General features: G+C 44.2%; 1 protein-coding gene across 1 annotated transcript in view; it reads left to right on the top strand.

Annotated features, from left to right (window-relative positions):
* The window catches only part of HUNK (hormonally up-regulated Neu-associated kinase), a 97724-nt gene that overhangs the window by 44697 nt on the left and 32764 nt on the right, over nt 1–20263 (top strand). The window contains exons 5-6 of the mRNA XM_008589172.1: nt 7600–7655; nt 13095–13230. Of these exons, the coding sequence (XP_008587394.1) occupies nt 7600–7655; nt 13095–13230 (192 nt within the window). The remainder of the gene's footprint in view (nt 1–7599; nt 7656–13094; nt 13231–20263) is intronic.

Here is a 20263-nt window from a genome sequence, read left to right as displayed (position 1 = left end):
GGGGGTGGGGGGGGGGGGGGGGGGGGGGGGGGGGGGGGGGGGGGGGGGGCTTTGTTCTCCTGGGCCTGACAAGATGCAGGCACAACCTATGCTAGTGTGGGGGAAGTTCTTTTAACTTTTAGGTTTTCCTGGAGAGGGGGAGGGAGAGAAGGCAGACAAGAGGGGAATAATTCCTGCTCATATCCAGGAGCTATTTGGGAGCGCAGGGCCTTCTGCTGAGAGCCAGCACATATCTGGAGGCACTGGTTATAGCAAAAGTTTTGTGTTTAATTGGGTTTGAAAAACATGATTGGAAATGTGAGATTTTGCAAAGCTCTAGCCCAGCAACTTTGTGCATTGGGATGTTCGGTGATCACTGGTGTGGACTCCAAAGCCAGACCGCCTACGGCCCCATGCTGGCTCTACTACTTAAAAGCTGCATTGGCAAATTGCTCAGGCTTTTGTGTCTCTCTTTCCACATCTACACAATAGGGATAATGGTTTATCCACTTCACATGGTTGTTGTGAGGATTAGATAAGTCAATCCATGTAAAGTGCTCAAAACCGAGGACGTGTTCACTGGAATCGTTACTGAGTTCAACACATTCATTTTATACATGGGAAGCTGAAGCTCAGAGCTGTGTGTGCCCAGGGCCTTGCAGCTGTTCTCTGCCCTTGCTGTCTTTGCCCGGCTGACTCCTACACATCCATCCTTCAGGTCCCAGCTCCAAGCCCACCTTCTCCGGGAAGCCCTCCAGGCTGGACCCCCAGGTCGTAGACTTCCACAGCACCATCTCCACTGCTTCCCAAACACTTACGACATGGTTACTTACTTCTTTGATACCTGCCTTCTGCACAGGCCATGGCTTAGCCCAGTGCCCGGCCAGTGGGCACACAATAAGACGTTGTTGGATGATGAAGGGAAATTGAATGAAGACAGCTAGTGTCAGAGTTCTTACTGGGATGGAAGATTTCTGGTAGCCAGTCCCATGTTCTTTCTGGAATATTCCATATTCTCCCTGGAATATCAAGGGAGTGTCCTCATTGACTTAGTGCCACTTTGTTTATTTTTCAAGTTTATAGAGTAACATCTTTTTAGTGAACAGCTCTTTCATTTTTATAAACAGAAATTTATTTCTGGAACATTATAGGAATTCAGTAAAGGTTTCATTTTGAGTAAATAAATCAGGTACCTGCTTTAACATATTTTTCTTGTGTTTTACCAAAATGTTTGTATTGTAAATAAATCAAAGATTTACAAGTCATTTGGTTTTAATACAGTGCTTTTGAAGATGAGCGCTAACTCAGATAACTCATTCCCCTGAAAAATGCCTATTGCCTTGGAGAGTTATGTGCTCGGGGAATTTTTAATGCTTTATCCTTTATTCTTAGCTTATTACTAAAATCCATCTTGTGGCCATTCCCACTCCCACAGGCAAAGCTTTCTCCCCCAAACTTAATCCTGTCTGAGTTTGGTCTAGCCCTTCTGGAGTCCCTTCTCTCCGACCTTGCATATGGAGGGCCACATCCCCCAGCACTGTTTGCTCATCTCCAAATTAATCACCCCTTTCAAGTCTTTTCTGGAGTCTTCCCCCTTCACCTCATCTTAGACTCTTTAACTTTATTACCCTCACCCCAGCCCCTCTCCTTATACCTGTTAGCATCTGTGCTGCCTCAGTGTGGCCGCAAAGCACTCAGGCACGCACTGTCATAGTCCCTTCTGCTAATGGCCCTGCCGGGAGTCCCGCCCATGGTGCCATTCTTCAGGGAAGAATCAGAAGCTCAGAGAGTTTATGTGATTTGCTAGGGCTGGTCAGTGGATCAGCTGGAGAGTGTTGGACACCAAAGCCGTTCACTTCCCCCAGCTGCTGTGCCTGCTGCCTATCTGTGCTGGGCCCCCCACTCCCCGTGTTTGCTGGCTCTTCCACGTCTCACCCTCTCCTCTCCCCTCCTCAAATCCTGGCTGCCTCAGTTTTATGCCACTCAGTCCGTCACTTTCATCTTGAGTCTCAGCTCTTAGTGGCTCCCCCAGGCTGTCTCCTGAGTTCCTGCCCCTTGGCCTGGGCATTAGCTTTGTTAGAGCCCAACCTTCCACCTTCACTACTAGACAAGGCACGGCCTGCTGGGGCCCTGGAGGGAAACTCTTCCTTCATTCCCATCCCACTATTCTGGATGTGTGTGATGCACACGACTTTGTACACACTGTGTACAGCACACTCACAGACGAATGATCACGCATACATGTGTGCAAAACACGTGCACACGTCCACACACATGCACACCTGTGCTCTTTCTTATGCATGCACACGTATGCATATACTCACTCACATGAATGTCTGCTGGCACTTGCAATGTGCACATGCAAACCCATGATTACTTATACACTAGTTGTGTACACACACACAGTCCCCCTCCTCTCCTCCCCAGCACTGTTCTGTCTGCCTCTTTGCTCCATGGAGTGGGAGCAGCTGCTTCTCTTCCCCCATCTCGGGCCAGGACCCTATGTTTGCTATGGCAACTGGGCCCCCAACCCTCTTCCCTCAAACCTGTCCATCCGGTAGGGCAGTGACTGGAGTTCACTGCGGCCAGTCTCCACACTTTCCAGATGACCACCTTTAAAGAAATGCAAGGAGAGTTTGGCCGGGTGGATGGAGAGGAGGCAGGGGTCATGCTTGGTAGCCTGTGGGTGAACCCTTACTGGTTAGTAATGGCCTGTTTGTGCTTTTTCTTTCGAAAGAAACTAGAATAAAGGGCCTGTGATTAGGTGATGGTTTCAGGGAGTGGATGAGTCCTCTTCCCTAGGCTCCTCTCTGGATCTCTGGAAAAACAGCCACAGGCAAGACTCAACTCAACAGCAGGTCTGTGGCAAGTCCTGATGTCCCTGGGACTGCCCAATTAGCAGAAGCCTTCCGTGCCTGTTCCCACTGTCTCTCTGGAGGCCTCTTCTCAGCTGGGCTCCCTTCCTCATGCTTTGCCAAAGGACTGCTCCAGTGGCTTCTCCTCATTGGTACGTTGGTACTTTCTTTTGTTCCCAAGACACCCCTACTCCAGCAGTGTCCTATACACCCATCTTCTGGTGCCCCCTTATGTGAGGGCATGCCCCATCCCCTTGCTTCCTTTTCCTAAATCTTCTTTGAAGCCCCTTTGGCCAAGAAAGAGCTATTTGCCATCCATCCCGGGGCAGTTCCTTCTCCTTCCCTTTTATTCTGTTATAAGTTAACAATGAACTTCGTTTACCTACCATAAGGTGAAACCCTTCAGACTGCAAGACCAAAGGAAGAAACTCCTACTGCTGTCAACCCTCCATAAAAGTGGCTAATCAGATCAAGGACTATTGATGAAACTGAGCCCCCCCCACCCACAAACCCCTCACGTGCATACCAGTCTGCCAGTGTGCTGTTGTGCCGTCCCTCCCATAGGACGAATCTGACACTTAACAGAGCCAAGCATTTTGCTCTTGGGATGGAGCTGGAGTAAACACCATGCTTTTCACATGGATCACAAAGAGGTTTTCTGATGGAGCCAGCGTTCTGAGTAATAGAGGCCTGCCAGTATTTTTTTTAAAGGTACATTGTAATACACTCACACTAAAACCTTATGAATAAATTCTCCCTTCATTTTTATTCAGGAAGGTGTCTCTCAATTTTGTGGTCTTGTGGGATCATGTGTGGCCTCTTTGGTCATTGGTGAGTAGCTGGGCAGAGGGTCTGGGTGGCCCACTGTGCCGATGGAGTCAGGTGGTTAGGGACGCTCCACAGTGAACAGCCTGTGTGAGGCACCTGATCGTAGCCATAGCATTCTTAGTACTGATCTCTTAGGGAAAGGAAAACTGTAAAAGCTACCTTTAAAAAATTAATAGACTTTATTTTTTTATTTTATTTTATTTTTATTTATTTATTTTTTTTAAAGATGACCGGTAAGGAGATCTTAACCCTTGACTTGGTGTTGTCAGCACCACGCTCTCCCAAATGAGCCACGGGCTGGCCCTAGACTTAATTTTTTTAGAGTAGCTTTAGATTTACAGAAAAATTGAACAGAGTTCCCACATATCTGTCCCCCTCTCCCACATTTTTCCTTATTATTAGTATCTATGTTAATGGGGCACATTTGTTACAACTGGTGAACCAGTCTGGATACACTGTTATTAACTAAGGTCTATATATTTACATTAGGGTTCCCTCTCTGTGTTGTGCACATCTATGGGTTTTGACAAATGTTGATGTCATGTATCCACCATTACAGTATCACATAGAATAATTTCACCATCCTAAAAATCCTCTGTGCTCCACCTGCTCATCCCCTCCTTCCTCCCGCCTCCACCCCAACCTCTGGCAACCACTGATCTTTTTACTGTCTCCATAGTTTTGCCTTTTTCCAGAATGTCATATAGCTGGAGTTTTATAGTAGATAGCTTTTTCAGACCAGCTTCTTTCACTTAGAAAAATGTATTTGAGATTCCTCCGTGTCTTTTCATGACTTGAGAGGTAATTTCTTCTTATTGCTGAATATTCCACCATCTGGATACACCACAGTTCGTTTATCCATTCACCTATTAATGGACACCTTAGGTACATCCAGTTTGGGGACATAAAGCTATGGAAGAAGCTGATGTAAACATTCACGTTCATAAGTTTTCCACTCATCTGGATGGGTAAATACCTAGGTAAAAGCGACTCTTTTTTTTGGCGCCTTAGTGTGGCTTCCATTCTTCCCAGCCAAAGAGGCTGCATTTCGCTTGAGACACACTATGGCCTTCCTTTAGATTTAAATAGCGCTGCCACTATAATCAGTTTTCACAGAATCACAGTTTAGCTATTGCTGATGCACTATTTTGTGTGTGTATCGCGTGTGTTTTGAAATTACTGTATATGCTTAAATAGAAGTCAGGCTTATCAGAAAAGAGGAAGCACCGTACAGAGTCCTTGCAAATCTCTCATATGATGGAAGCACAGTATTAATGATTTTATTTTCAACAACTAAGTACTTATTAGAGAAGACACGTTGACCTTTAATTCACTGATGAGTTTGGGTGCTCTAGAAGTCACTGAGACAAAGATATTTTATGTGGCTTTAATAATAACTTCTAGAAGTATGGCCTCACAGTTGCAACAGTTTGATAGACCACTCTAGAAACAATTTGCTGAGTGAGTAATTTATAGAATTTTAAATGGGTGCTTATGGTTTGGAATAAGATTTCCAGCAAGTGCCTCATACACAGATTCAAAAAGTGCTTTATCTCACAAATCCAGTTAAATGAAAGATCATGTTATACTGGAAACATTGCACAGTGACTCAAAGAATTATCCTGGTTCTTCCTGTGACAAGTTTGAATAAAATTGTTTCATGAAATGTGAGGGTCTGGAAACAAATATTTCTAAAATTAATTATATTAACTTTTTAGTATAAGCTCCTAAACAGGATGGTGCAGCTTCATAGATATAGTATAGCAATTTGATAATTCTATTGCATTCCTAACAATTATGTTTGGGTTTTCCAAAATGCTTTTTCTGAGGGGCAAGTTCTTCTTTTTGGGAAAACGTGGGGTTCGCCTCACATTTGCTGTCACCCTGTATTTGGACATGTGTTTTAAAGGTGACATAGTTTGGCAGTATTCTGTGTATCGTTTCATTTGAACTCAAGTGAAAGTATACAATTCTTCCCACTTGTGAGTGCATTTGGATTGGGGAATTTATATTCTTCAGCTGCAAGTTTTAACACAGATCTTTTTCTCATCCAAGTGGCCAGCCCTAAGGCTACCAGCAACCTTTCAATTTTGAATTCATTGGACACTTATTGGAGCTCACCTCTTCCCTGCATTTGATTCCTTAATTTTCCTTTCTATCTTGAAATCCCACCCTTGGTTGTTCCCCTGACAACAGCCTCACTGGTTCCCGTGACAACAGCCTTGCTGGCTTCCCTCCTGTCTCCCTCACTGTTCTTCCCAGTCTTTTGTGAATGTCGGTGTTCCCCGCCAGCCTCTTGTCCTTGGTCTTCCCCCCTCCCACTCTCTACCCTCTCCCCGGCGATCTCATGTCCTTTCAGGGCTTTGGCTTCTGCCTGTCCTGATGTTGAAAATTGGTAGTGCAGGCTCTGTCTTGCCTGTAAGGATGGCCCGCACAGTGCTGTTGTTTTAAATGTGAGTTTGTTGCCAGCATTTAAAAATCGACACCAAATCCAGATTTCTGACTTCTGTTGTGAAATGGAATGAGCTGGCAGTACTGGGACTGAGCTGTGAGCGACTGTCAAACAGGGCAGCACTGTCCTGTTTACCACAGACAGTCCTAGATACTGCTTCCTTTTGTTCTGGACATTGATGTAGTGTATCAGTTCCCATTTTTGTGTTATCATGATTATGTTATTCAATTCCTTACAAAAGAGGTGAGCAGAAAAAAATATTTCTCTTGCCCATCTCTCTCTATTCACAAGTGGGAAAATAAAAGCTGGACAAAGAATGGTGTGTTTCAAAACAATCGAAGAGAACGTATACTTTCTTTTCTTTTTTTAGTGGAAGAGAACGAATATTCTTACATAATTAGTAGTTAAGGTGTGTCTGAATTGACCTGCTATAATTTAAGATGCCAGAGCTCATAATCATTGATCTAGATGGTTTTGATAACCAAATATATTCCTTTGCCCAAATATATGCTTTTGTTTCTGAAATCCAAAATGATCTCTTTAGTAATCTAGATATATTGGTCTTTACCAAATACATGCTTTTGTTTCTGAAATCCAAAATGATCTCTTTAGTAATCTAGATACGTTGGTATTTACCAAGTACTTAGAATATGCAAAGGTACTGGGGTAGAGTGGTAAGTAAGGCAGGAGTATCCCCTGCCCTCCAGGAGCTTACAGTCAGCTAGCACAGATACCACAGGCACCTCACACTCAGCATGACCCTGAATGCATTTCTCCCACCCACTGCCTCCTGTTACCTCAGTGTCAACTAATGGCATCTCCCATTATCTGATTAGCAATCTTCCTCCCATCTGCAAACTTACTTCCCTTTGGCCATGTAATATTAACATACACTCTGGCGTAACACCAGGGATTAGGGCGATGACATCTCTGGAGTCCATTATTCTGCCCACGATAGTATCTGCTTGCCAGATTAATTTATTATTACCTGCCAATTGTCATAACACTTGGGGTCCAAGTATGGAGGGCCTATTAAGTCAGCTTTCAATTTACTTTTTAAAAACTGCTTTCCCAAATCTGTTGTTCACTCTGGCTGATGCTCAGCTCACAGTATCACAAATCCATGGCCAGTTTGTATCTCCCTGACTGTTCAGGCAGCGTCTGTCTGGAATGGTCCGTTCTGTGCTGTCCTGACCCTGCTTCTGTTGACCATCCAGTTTTCAGTTTAGGTCCCAGTTCTTCTGGAAGCTTCTCATGATTCCTTCTGCCCTCTTTGCTGTCTTCTCTGAAATCCTTTAGCTTTTATAGTCTATGGTGATTAATCGTATCATATCTTATAAATATTTACTTATTGATTGAGTTTGGGCAGAAAGCTTTATGGGTTGGTTGAAAGTGGCTCTAAAACAGTTCATTTCCCTTCAGAAGCAAAATGTTATTCTGCTGTTTCAAATGCTTATCTGAAATGTGTGGTTTTGTTTATTTCAGAGACTTGAAGATAGAAAATTTGCTACTAGATGAAGACAATAATATCAAGCTGATTGGTATGACTTTTTTTTTTAAAGCAAGATTATCTTTTAAATGTTGTGTTGTCAATTCTCAACTTCGAAAATTATCTATGGTCTATATCTAATTCCCAGTCAATACTTCTAGATCACTTCCTTTTACCTCTGACATTTAATAATGGTTTTGAAAATAAAAATTATTTTAAATAGTAATTTAATAATTTAATTATAATAATAATTTAAACATAATTAGGAAGGTAAAAATACTGTAATGTGACTATACAATGAATTTCAAAGCCCCAAATAAATATTTGTTGGTCATGTGTTTCTTTGGATTATTCAAACTACAGCTTTTCTGTAAATTCAGATGGAGCTGACTTTTATACAGGTTATTTTTATCTGGATTCACCAGAAAACTTCTTAGAAATAGTGGGAAATAGTTTGGCTCAGAAAAGCTGCCCATAGCTTTATCATGTCTTATTTCACTTTTCAATGAATGTAGAGGTGCCCAAAATAAGGGGGAATGCAATTTATTTTCCCTTTTTAATACTGTCTTTATCCAAGCCCTGTGGTACAGTGCTGGCTGTTCAGAGAAGTCCCCACAAAGGGATAATCAGAAATCTGTACCAATTGGAAGGAAACTCTAGGACAGAAAGTCGTAACTGGTTTGTAATTCAGGTCCATAAGTGAATTCACTCTATGGATCCCTCTCTAGAAGAATTCTACAGATTTTTTTTTTTTTTTTTTTTTTCCTGTGTGGCTGCTCTTGGCAGAATTTCAGGGCATCATTTTTTTACTAGACAGTACCATCTTTTATTCCCCCCCCCCCTTCATAAGCATGTAATTTCTTCCACCTCAATGCCTTGAAAAGACTGTATTTTGGTTAAGGGTTTGGATCCTCATACTGGCCAGTTGCCTAAATAAATAAATAAATAAATAAAGCAAAAGAGTAAATTGGACTTTATAGGGAAAAAGAGAAGGATCAATAGAACTTGGTGAATTTAACTTTTGTACCCGAGGTAGAACTTTTGTTTGGCAAATACCGAAAATCATCTTAAGATTTTCAAATATATATCATTCATATGACTTATCAGACACCTTGGAATCACAGTTCCCAACCCAGGGGCAAGAGGCTGCAGGGACTCCAGACCCCTTGGCTGGGAGATTAAGCACCTTTGGTAGGTGTCAGTGGATATGCCCATTATTAGAAGATTGCCAATGAAGAGAAAACCCATTTTTTCCCCCAAAAGCGTTTTGAAGAATTTATTCTTAGACAATTCGAATGATTTTCTTTTTGTTAAACTGTCTTACTGTCTCATTTTAGTTGTCCTGAGAGCCAGCACAGAAGCAGTCAAACAGGCACTGTTGAAATGCTTGCAGTATCTTTCTGGTTCTGGTTTCTGGGGTCTGTGGAGTTAAACAAAGGAGCCTTCTGGTGGGGGGTGAGGAATAAAGGAAAGAGGAGTTTTTGAGGTTGGCTGGCTGGCTGAGCTGTAACTTGTCTTTGGAAAATGGGGAGGTGACAGTGAAAGAGCAGTCCTAACAGCAGCAGAGACCGTAAGGGAACAGGCTCTGGAATGGCGGACTTACACTACAGGAGGTTAGAGTCTTCGGCTTCCGCTGGCACCACGTAGACCGAGGCTGCTGAGCCGAGCGAACGGCGGTTCGAATCCCAGCGCAGCTTTCCTGCGCGTCTGTCTGCCGCGGGGCGTGCTCTGTCCTTTCTCCTCCAGTGAGAGCCCTACACGGCCATTTATAAAACCGTCCTGTGGAATAAGCAGTGTTGACAAGCACAGACTTATTTTTTTGTCTTTTTTGTGACCAGTAAGGGGATCACAATCCTTGGTGTGGTGTTGCCCGCACCGCGCTCAGCCAGTGAGCGCACCGGCCAGTCCTATATAGGATCCGAACCGTGGCGGGAGCGTTGCTACTCTCCTGAGTGCGCCACGGCCGGCCCAAGCACAGACTTTTTTATTTTTATTTATTTATTTTTTTTAATTTTTTTTTTCCTTTTTGTCTTTTTTCATGACCGGCAACGGATCGCAACCCTCAGTATTGCGCCCGCACCTCGCTCAGCCAGTGAGCGGCCGGAGCACAGACATTTTTAATGATTAGTGTTTGCTTAGAAGGTTCTGGAAGAACCAATCACTGTAAACAGCGGATGCGTTTATAAGTAACTCACAGATTGGCCCTAGTATTAAACCTCTTTGAGGAGGAGGAAGGGGAAGAAATTATTTACCGAAATTAGAGCCCACGGTTCCCCTGAGGTGAGTGTGGTGGTTGCTCTTTGGAAGCCGGGAACTGTTTAGTTTCAGCCTCTCAGCTGGCAACCGCGGGACAGGTCACCGGGACAAAATAGGCCCAGCCAGAAACCAGTGGTCAGAAAGGAGGTTTCCCAAAACTGCTAGAAAGGAGGCCCTGCTGCTTGGATTTGCCTTTACTGGAACTCTTAGCTTCCGTTCCCCCAGGCCCACCTAAAACTCGAGGGCTCTACCGCTCCCTGTAATTGGAAGAGACCCCACACCTCCCCCAGGGCGGTGGGAACGGCGCTTGTGCAGCAGAGCCTGCGTTCCCCCATTTCAGAGGGAAGGAACTGGGGCAAGAAGGGCCAGTGTCTTTGGGTTTTCTTGCCTTTGGGTTGGGCAATTTGGATCAAAGGTCTCTACTGTCTTTTCATAACTTGAAAGCCCTTTGAACTTCCTCTTCTTTAAAGGAATTACCTAGTTGTTTTTCAAAGGTGATTATAGCTATTATTATTTCCTCTTAGTAATTTCCCTTTCTTTGAAAGAATTTGGTTTAAATAAATCTACTTAAGCCGTGTTTCAAATTCACTAAAATTATCAGGAGTAAGATTTGATTTCATCGGAATTTTTTTTTCTTTCAAAAAAAGCAGTCTGATGTTTGGTAAGGTTAGTATAATCTTAAAACGGAAGAGCCACAACTTAGAACATTTTTTTTTCCCCTTTACTCGCTCTCAGCAAGACTTAGAACAGTTTTGCACATCAGTATTCCAAAGCAAAGCAGCGTTCACTTGGGCGTTTTTTGAGATTCATTTTGTAGCTCAGAAAATTGAGTGATAATTGGCTTATGAATTTACCAAATCGAATTGAGACAAACATGTGTGACATTAATGGGAGGCGGACTTCTCTCTAGTTTCACAATTGTAGTTATAGGCATATGTGTAAAATTTTAGAAATTACAATTTTGAATGTGGAAAGTCCTGGATATTTCTCTAAAAGATACTTTAAATCAAACCCTTTTGGCTAGATCAACATAAGTCACTTGAAATGCAGATTCTATCTCCTTCACTCCCCCAATTCTCTGCTAATTTATCTTCTTGAAACTGTGGTTACGATAAGGCCAGACTCTGTGTTCCTAAACTTGCCTGGGACAGTAGTGGGTGAGCTGGTTTCTTATCTTCCTTTGCCTGCCCTCTTCTGCTAACAAGTCCTTCTTTATGGTCCCATGTGGGGGAGTTGAGGAAGTGAACTGAATGAGCCAGTCCTTTGCTGTTAAGGGAGCCCTGCTGAGATTAGGAACAGAGTTTTGTGCTTTCATCTCAGAACTTGAGAGATACATTTTCTGTGACTCATATGAGATCAGGCCTTAAACATGACCATTCATGAAGCTTTCCTTAAAATGTTGTCCCAGATAATATCATCTTTATTCTATGGTGCTGTGTCTCTGTTTTCCTATAGTAGGTGAGCTTTATGCATTTTTTGGTTCATTAAAACTCGTTTAGGTTGATTTGCAAACCAAAAGCAATGAAACAGTCCTCCAATGTACAATGTAATATGATTTTTCTTCTTATAAAAATATTCACCCCTCTTTTTCACTTTAGTGATATTTCAGAGTGGAGTCTGAGAATAGGATCCCTCAGGGTTTTTTTGTTTGTTTTTTAATTCTTTTTTTTTTTTTTAACAGATATTTCTTCCTAAGATGGGAATTCAGAAACACCTACTCCCTTTCCCTCCATGGCTCCTGAATGGCTTTTCTGTGCAGGGGGTTTTGTGTCTACTGGCTGGTGGGAAGAGTAAGGGAAGAGAGGAGGAGGAGGGGGCTTAAGAGAGGAAAGCAGAATCATAAAAAAGACAAAAGAGTTCAGTGTTTGAACATGTAGCATTCCCAGGTGGTTTGTCTGCCAGTCCCAGTTGTAGCTTCTGATTCTTCTTCCTCATGGAGTTTGGCTGATCTTCCAAGACTTAAAGAGTTTTCAGAGCTCTTGCTTGGATGGGGTTCTCTTTCGAGAAGCTGTTTCATCACGCAGCTTAACCCAGCGACTGTTGGAACACTTCCTAGTTGCATCACCTGGATCTATGGTGTGCGGGTAATGTCGTGAAGTCCCAGCTCTGCCCTGTACCGTGTTTCTTCTTCCCTGTGCTTTCTTATAGATTTCTTAACAGTCATGCATTTGCAGGTGGAGACATGTTAGAGTGAAGGAGAAAATACAATAATGAAACTAGACATAAATAGTGCTGATTGTTCAAGACTTGGAGTCAGTCCCTGCCTGAGTCCTGCAGCCTCAGAGTTTTCTGTTTAGGGGAGAGGACCATAATATTTACATTGAAGTTCAAAGGACAACCGTGATCTTAATTCTGTGATCAACAAAGATTGAGGAAAGATATCAGATGAGAGCATACCACTCACAGCTCTCTAATTACCTGTCAGTGCAGTATCTTTAGGATCAAAAGTAAACACAGCACAAAAGGCATAATAGACCCAAAGTAGCTTTAGATGCTCTGGGCTTTTCTTTCCTCTTTCCAGTTGCCTTAATCATCCCAGAACAAAGCAATGCCATGAGGTCACTTAGTCTAGTTGGCGTTGCCTTCTTTCCGGTGTTATTTTTCCAGCCAACATTCAGGGTTGTCTAAATTGTTGGATGTATTTTCTCCCTCTTCCAATCACCACATGTGCTGCATATATTTGGGGGGTATTTTTAAAAGAGTGTCATGAAATGAAAACATTCAGCTGAAGAAGTCAACTGTAAATGACTGGATCACATGTCACCGAGGTTGACGCAGACAACTAGCCAGAGAAAATAAATCTTCCTTCAGCTGTTCCCCGCACGGCCGCGTGGAAACCGCAAGGCCAGCTCCAAGCTCCACTGCTTGTTCTCTCTTCCTGCCTTAGTCCTAGAAAGCAAACCCTCTCCTTTTCCTGGATGACTCGTTTACAAGACTTGATGAAAATATGTTTTGGTTCAATGTACCGCTAGCTCTAGCTAGATTTTACCGTGCAGCCTGACATAAAATGTTCCCAGTTAAGCCAGAGAACCACCACCTGACACTGTTTGTGCCGAGACTCATATCCAGAGGTTATGGCTTGCAGCTGCCAGGTTTTCCTCTTGGATGCTAAATTATGTGTGAGCGGAGAGAATATTTCCTTTCTGGATGCCTTTTTCTTTTCTTTTCTTTTTTCCTCCCTTTCCATTTCCGCAGTTTCTAATTCAGAGCCGGTTTTGTCCTCCCCTCTCTGCAGACTTTGGTTTGAGCAACTGCGCGGGAATCCTGGGCTACTCCGACCCGTTCAGCACGCAGTGTGGCAGCCCCGCCTATGCCGCGCCTGAACTTCTCGCCAGGAAGAAATATGGCCCCAAAATTGATGTCTGGTCCATGTGAGTTCTCAAGCTTATAAAAGTGAACGTTCCCTCCTGCTGTCTCCACTGTTCTGTCTTATGAAGTTGAGCTTGAACATTTGATGAGAATATATTACACGGTGGGCTCTGGAGTACACAATCAGTGGTGCTTTGGGACCTGGTTTTCCATCTTTGTTCCTTCTAGTCTTTTCTGCACACACTGTCAGAGTGGCCTTTGCCAAATTGATTGAGGTGTTAGGGAGAGAAGCAAAGTCTGCCCTCACAGAGCTCATGTGGTGGTGTCATGAATCTCTCGTGTCCCACTCCTGCTTCAAATCCTGCCGTACCTCCCCATCACCCTCAGAACACCTTGGTCTTGGTGGCCGGCTTGTGCTCTCCACAGGACTTCCTGCCCACTGTCCTGCCTCTTTGCACACTGTCCCACCCTCTGCTCACGAGTCTTCAGACATGCTGGCCTCCCTTTTGTCTCTCTCACCTCTGGGCCTCGTACTTGCTCTTCCCTTTGCCTAGAATGCCATTCCCATCTCTTCAAACGACCTGCCCATTTCCACATTCCAGTTTTAATCCAGTTGGCACCACTGCAGAGACCGTCTCTGAGTTCCCTGCCAAAGGGTCCCCCATACTCTCTTCTCACCCCTTTTAATTTCCTCTTTAGCACCTGTCACTGCCTATCATTTCCTGTCTGTAAATCCGTTCATTGTCTGTCTTCCCGTTTGTGGGAGGATGCCGCATGAGGGCAGGGACCTTATTGTTGTGGGTCACCATTTTATTCCCAGTGTCCAGAACAACAAGGGCCACTAGGGGAAAATGCAGCAATTTGAAAGTGTGAATCACCGGTTGCCCCAGAGGTATCAGGCTTGCTAAGGCTCTGGCCATGGAGCCCAGGCCCCTCAAGGTCCTGGTGAGCGAGCCCCTCCCCTTGCACTGTATGTGGTGTGACAGTACAGGAGCTGCGTAGTGTCCTGCATCCCGGGGTAGGCCTGAATTCCTTGCCATGGGGAAGTGAGCTCTAGATGGACAGAGTGAGAGCCTGATAGAGACAGGACAGACACCGGAGATGACAGGTGCTAATTTGAATGAAGGGTGGGTTGATCCGAAATATTTCTGGATTCCCTTGCCTCTCTCCATCTTCACTACACTTCCCTTGTCCAGTATGGCAGAAAAGTCAACCTTTGCTAAATGCTTGGTGGATGCTGGACAGTCTGTCATTTCATTTTCATAATAACTTAGTGAAATTGTTGTACTCTGTTATCCCACTTTACAGAAGAAGAAACTGATCATAAGAGGAATTAATAAAATTGCCCAAGGTTGCAGAGCTGCTGCTTGGTGGAGCTGGAATTTGAACCAAGCAGTGTCCTTCTAGGGTTTCAAGAGAAAGTACCCTCTCTGGAACATGGTGTATGAGGACCTTGCTCGGCCCTGTGGCCTCATTGAAGCCGTTCTCCCTCACCCTCTCCCCCGAATCCATTTTCCAGCTGACTCAGCATTGGGTCCTATTCCTTACACACAGCCTGCTTCTGCTAGATTCCCGCCCTTGCACCCACAGTTCTTTCCACCTGGAATTCTTTTCCCTGCTCCCGCAGCTGTCCCCTTCCCCTCTAGTTCTGTTGGATCCAGTTCCCCTGGGCAGCCCTCCCTGCCTCCAGTCAGCTGACTCTGAGATCCTCTGATGTCCTCTCTGGCCACCTGCTCTCTGCTTTCCTGGACTTCACCATGTGGTCATTGTTCACCTGTTGGAACCCCCTGGGCTGCAGCTGAGGGTGCTCTTGGTCATTCCCTGGGATTCATCTGCATCTAGCACAAGGCCTGGACAAAAGAGGAAGGGAAGGAGGAAAGAGGGAGGGAGAAGGAAGGAAAGGATAGGAGGGAGGGACAGGCATTTCACTCAGGCAGACAGAAGCTGGAAGGTCAGGGGTGAAGCTGGTGGAGAAAGCAAGTAGAGGCCTGTGAACCAGCTCAAGGGTCTAGAAGTGAGAGGAATTTAGGACCCTCTGGTTGGAGAGTGAGAGGAAGCAGAGGCCAGAACAAGATGCTGAGGGATCCAGAATTCCATGAACTTTCCCAGAAAGGGCCAGCTCTCCTGGAATCCAGGTAGGAGGACTTGTCCTGTCAGTAAGGGGGTGAAACAAGTCAGAAATCAGCCTGAGTGCTCTGGTTAATCATCCCCTTTCATCCTCAGGACAGTCCTGAGAGGCACGGCTCTCCCCCATTTGCATAGATCGAAGCAAGGCTCAGCATGGTGAGTGAGGCCCAGAGGCCCACACGCAGCCTGTAAGCGGTGGAGCTGCACTTGGCCAAAGCCTGAGAGTAGGGTGCAGGCTGCAGATGGACAGCTTGTGGTCCTGGTGTGCTAATGACCCTGCGTGGAGTGGGTGGGAGCGGAGCAGTGGCAGAGGCCGCCTTCTCTTGGAGGTGCCCTGGAGTGTTTGGTGGGCATTGCTATTCACAGACTCTTTTTCTGCTATGCCCAGAAGGACTTCAGAATCCTCCTCAACACAGCCCTCCAGGCTGCCAGTAGCAATGGATCAGCGTCAATACATGAGATGATATCCATTCTTGGTTTCTTCTAACACTTAAGAATTCTCATAAGTGTCTGGCATACCGTCTTCCCTCAATAAATATTTACTGAGTGGATGAATATGAATGTTTGAGTCTATAGCCACCTTCTTAGCAGTTAGGGAACTCATTTATGCTAAATGGAAAGCTAAGAATGGGAGAATTTGTGCACTGAAAAAAGAAAAAAAAAGAAGGCTGGCTGGTTAGTTCAGTTGGTTAAAGCATGGTGCTGATAACATTAAGGTCCAGGGTTTGATTTTTGTACTGACTAGCTTCCAAAAAACAAAGAAACACAAACAAAAAAAAGGCTGTGGGAGCCTGAAAGACCAGGAGATCCTCCGTGGGTATCATGTGGCTGTGGTGACAGGGATGGCAGGAGACATAATGACCAAAGTCAGTAGATTGAGAGCAGGTGACAGTTTGCTCCTGAGGTCCTGCTTTTGAGGGGACTGGATAATACCATACTGTTCCCATTTGTCACAGAGATGAGGCTCAGCCTGTGGAAGGGGACCCTTTCCAGACATGTCTGGCAAAGCAGGTGTCTCCTCCAAGCCTAGAACCTCTTGTGGAGGAAGGAGATGTGTGGGTGATTGGAGCCGTAGGGGGGGACCTGGGCTGAGGCTCATGAGGAGTGTCACAGCACTCATACTCAGCATGGGACTTCTGTCCCCTCCGGCTAACTGTGACGTGGGAGCAAACCATTTATCCTCTCTGGAGAAATAGAAAGGGAGATGAAAAGCACAGGCTGCGAGAAGGTCAGTCTGAAGCTTGGACTTTGTTCTTGCTCCTTCTGCCAAGTCACTTTACCAGGGAAAAGAATTCACATTTAATGACTACAGATGCTCCATTTCTCAGTTTTGGGCCCCATGATTAGAATAAACATTCCCCAGTGAAGGTTCTTTCCAACCCACCTGCTCTGTCCCTATCTTAACCAGAAGCAGAGACTCCACTTAGAAGTAATGGTGGCATTGGAGGGGGAAGATGGAGGGATGGAGATGACCCAAGACCAGGGAGCCTGGACACTTCGGGGCGGCTGGTGGCTGTCTTTTCCAACCGGGGAGCCCCTCGCTTTCCTCTTCCACCCTGGCTCCTGTTGTGATTGGGCTGCTCCTGGGGCAGCTGGCCATTTCCCTGCTAACCTCCAGTTAATTGCATTTTTTTTTTCTCAAGAAAGTGATGTACAGCTGAAGGTGCTCTGGAATGCTCTAATGAGCTACATTCTCAGTCCTGATGAAATGAAGTAATTATGGGAAAGCCCTTGATAATGGCGATGCACCATGTGGACACTGGTCTTTCAGTTAATCATGGCATAACTCTGGAGCTTACTGGGAGGAGAAACAAAAAAAGAAATACAACGTATGCAGACTTTTGTTTGCATGTTGGTGGAAGCATCCTCTGGGATAAGCGAGGGCAAGCCCTAGTACACACTTACTTTTGCAGGTGCCTCTGTGTCATGTAAGCTAATGTGTCATTGGAGAGAGCCAGTGGCAGAGCCAAGCCCCAGGTCAAGAGATAGACCCCACCTCTTGATGGGGACAATTGCAAGGAATTGTGGCCCTTCTGTTTTTTATTGTTTTTGTTTTTGTAATCTAGCACACTAACCTGTTGCTATGGACTGAATTTAATTAGTTTTTTGAAAACCTACCCTCAGTGTGATGGCATTTGGAGATGGGGCCTTTGGAAGGTAATTGGGTTTAGCTGAGGTCATGAGGGTGGGGTCCTGCGATGGAATTAGTGCCTCTAGAAGAAGAGACACCAGAGAGTTTGCAGTCTCTCTGTCTGCCATGTGAGGACACAGCAAGAAAGTGGCCTTCAACAAGCCAGGAAGAGGGTCCTCACCAAACCCTGACCACTCTGGCACCCTAATCTTGGACTTCCAGCCTCCAGAACTGCGAGAAAATAAATGTCTGTTGTTTGAGCCACCCAATCTGTGGCATTTTGTTAAGGCAGTCCTAGCAGACACAGTCTCATCTATAAACAAATATAGTGCGTCAGGTGGTACAGAGGCGGCAAATACAGTGGCACAGCTGGGCTAAGTCAAGAAGGCTTCAGAGGAGAGTTTAATCTGCTCCTGAGGTATGAGGTGGAGGTGGCCGGGTAGAGAAGAGGTGGGGGAGCTTTCCAGGCAGAGGTCACAGCATATGCAAAGGGTAGGACGAATGAAATATCTTATGACTGTTGCTCTTAATTTTGGCAAAAGCTTCAAACTTCAGAGCCATCTTTAAGAGATTAATTTACCACTGCTGTGGGGTATTATATTTGAGATATAGGTTAGGTTTCTGTTTGGTGCCCATGACTTTGCTGGCAGAATTGGAAATGGAAAACCCAAAGAGAATTTAATTTAAAAGCCTGTTTAAAAGAGTGAAAATGGAACCAGTTTTCTCCCTGCGCTGGACAGTGTTACTGTAAAGTGTCCTCTCTTTATATTGCTCTGAAACAACAACAGAATGAAGAGTTCATTTCCAAAATCAAAAGCATACTCCCCTCCCTTGAGGTTTTGGACCCTGATGGATGATAGTGATTTTCTTCAAGACTTCTTAGAAATAAAATCAGCTTGTCATTCAAGCAAACCTTGGGAAAGAAAGCTCCACCCTCCACAAAAAGAGCTCCAGGACCCTCCTCTAGTGAAGCAGGAATTAACAATGTAAATGAGAAATGGTACAGTCTTTCTTGGGGGTTTCCATTATTTTTAGGAACATACAAAATATTCTTAAAATCATTCACTTTTTTCCTTTACTCTAGATGACTGAAATAGATGTATATATCTCCAGTGAACTGTGAGATTTCAGACACAACAAAAATGTTCATTCTGGTACATCAGACCTTTATTATTGGTAAATAACTTTTCCACAGAGTGGCATATATACTAATTAAAAAAAATAACTTTAATGCAGATGTATTTTTTAAATGAAAGGAACCATAATTAACTTTATTTTCAGAATATTACAATGTTCGTTTGAGGATGTCAGTGAATCCCTAAGGGTAAGGAAAAAAGAAATTGAAAGTTCTATCCCCAAAGGGTTGAATGCAATGTTTTTTCAACCAAAGCTGCTCTTTGCTTTTATGGGGTTTGCCCAGGATGGGTAAAGCATCTGTGTGAAGACCTGGAGCCTAGTAGAGAGTCATACACAGCACATGCAAGCCACCTTTACAGCCTCATTGAATCTGTTTTCACTTAGTGGGGAAAAAAATCCTTTTATCCAAAACTGTAGTACCTTTGGGTAGACCAGTTGGCCAAGAGGTGCCGCGTGTGTATTTTGTTTCCAGCCCTACTATTCCCATACAAAACTATGTGTTCAAGAGGGAGAATGAAAGAATTTGTTCCAGACCTCACTCTGTTTTGTAAATTTATTACCATGTACAGGAGCCAAATGTAGAAGGATAGCGTTTTCTCTTCATTTAGAGCCTCTCAAAATGAAGGATGGCAGGAGAGGGAGGTGGAAAGAAATCTGTGGCTTCTTTTGGGATGTTTAGGGCTTTTGACTTTTAAGAAGGAAGCTTCTTTTAGCTTATGAGATTTTTCAGTTATAAAATTCAAGACTTTTTTTTTAGTAGCTAGAATGTGCATTTCAAATAGAAAAGGGGAAGGAGGAACAGAGAAAGGGACCAAGGTCTTGAAATCCACAAGAAAATAATTTTTTGCTAAACATAGACCATTTAATGGTGCAGTTGTGAAGTTTGAGATTTTTTTAAATGGTTGGATCTACTCTAGTTTCGAGACCTTAAATCAGAAGTTGGATTTTTGAAAGCTGATACTGAAAGATGGAAGGATATTGCTTCCAGGTGGTGGAGAGTTATTTTTAGTTTTTCCAGGGCAATTATTTTCTTGAAGAATCACACAGAAGCGAGGTGTGTCAGCTGAAGGTTCTCTCAGCTGCACTCTGGTATAAACTGGGCAGTTTCCGAAGCTCTTGTCCACATGGCCTGTGAGAACAAGGAATCAGTTACTCCACCTGCCAGAACAGTTCTGTCAGTTGCTTTGTCCTTGCATCTTGTTAAAGTTGCCAGCGACTTTTCCAGGGAGCAGTGACTCTGTGTCTTTCCTCTCTGGAATGGCAGGTGATACCCCAGCTTTTCCTCCAGAAACTATTTGTGTATATCAGGCTAAATATCGCCATATGGCTTCTGACTTAATTCCAAAGATTTCACATTTCTGTTTTATGGGGCCCCTTTCTCTCTTCTTCCAGCTGCCCCTCAATGTCACTCTTCTTCTGTGACATCAGAGTATTCCACATTGTTCAGTATCCTTTGGGTTTTCTTCCAAATGGCAGTGGCTCACCCTAATTTCTGTCTGTTTGGAAAAATCTTTGCTTATTGCCCTCTCTCCTCCCAGTCTGTAATCACTCTCTTTCTTTAAAACTATCTTTGCTTTGTGGGGGTCCCATGTCTGCCATGGAGAACCTAGAAAGCCCCTGGGCCATATTTCAAATGACGTATCAGGAAATTCTGAACATGTTTGAAACTCCAACTAATTCTATGGGATTACAGAGGTTTA

The sequence above is a fragment of the Galeopterus variegatus genome, unplaced genomic scaffold (assembly GCF_000696425.1).
Source record: "Galeopterus variegatus unplaced genomic scaffold, G_variegatus-3.0.2 Scaffold5276, whole genome shotgun sequence".
Lineage (NCBI taxonomy): Eukaryota > Metazoa > Chordata > Mammalia > Dermoptera > Cynocephalidae > Galeopterus > Galeopterus variegatus.
This window is presented reverse-complemented; position numbering and strand designations above follow the sequence as displayed.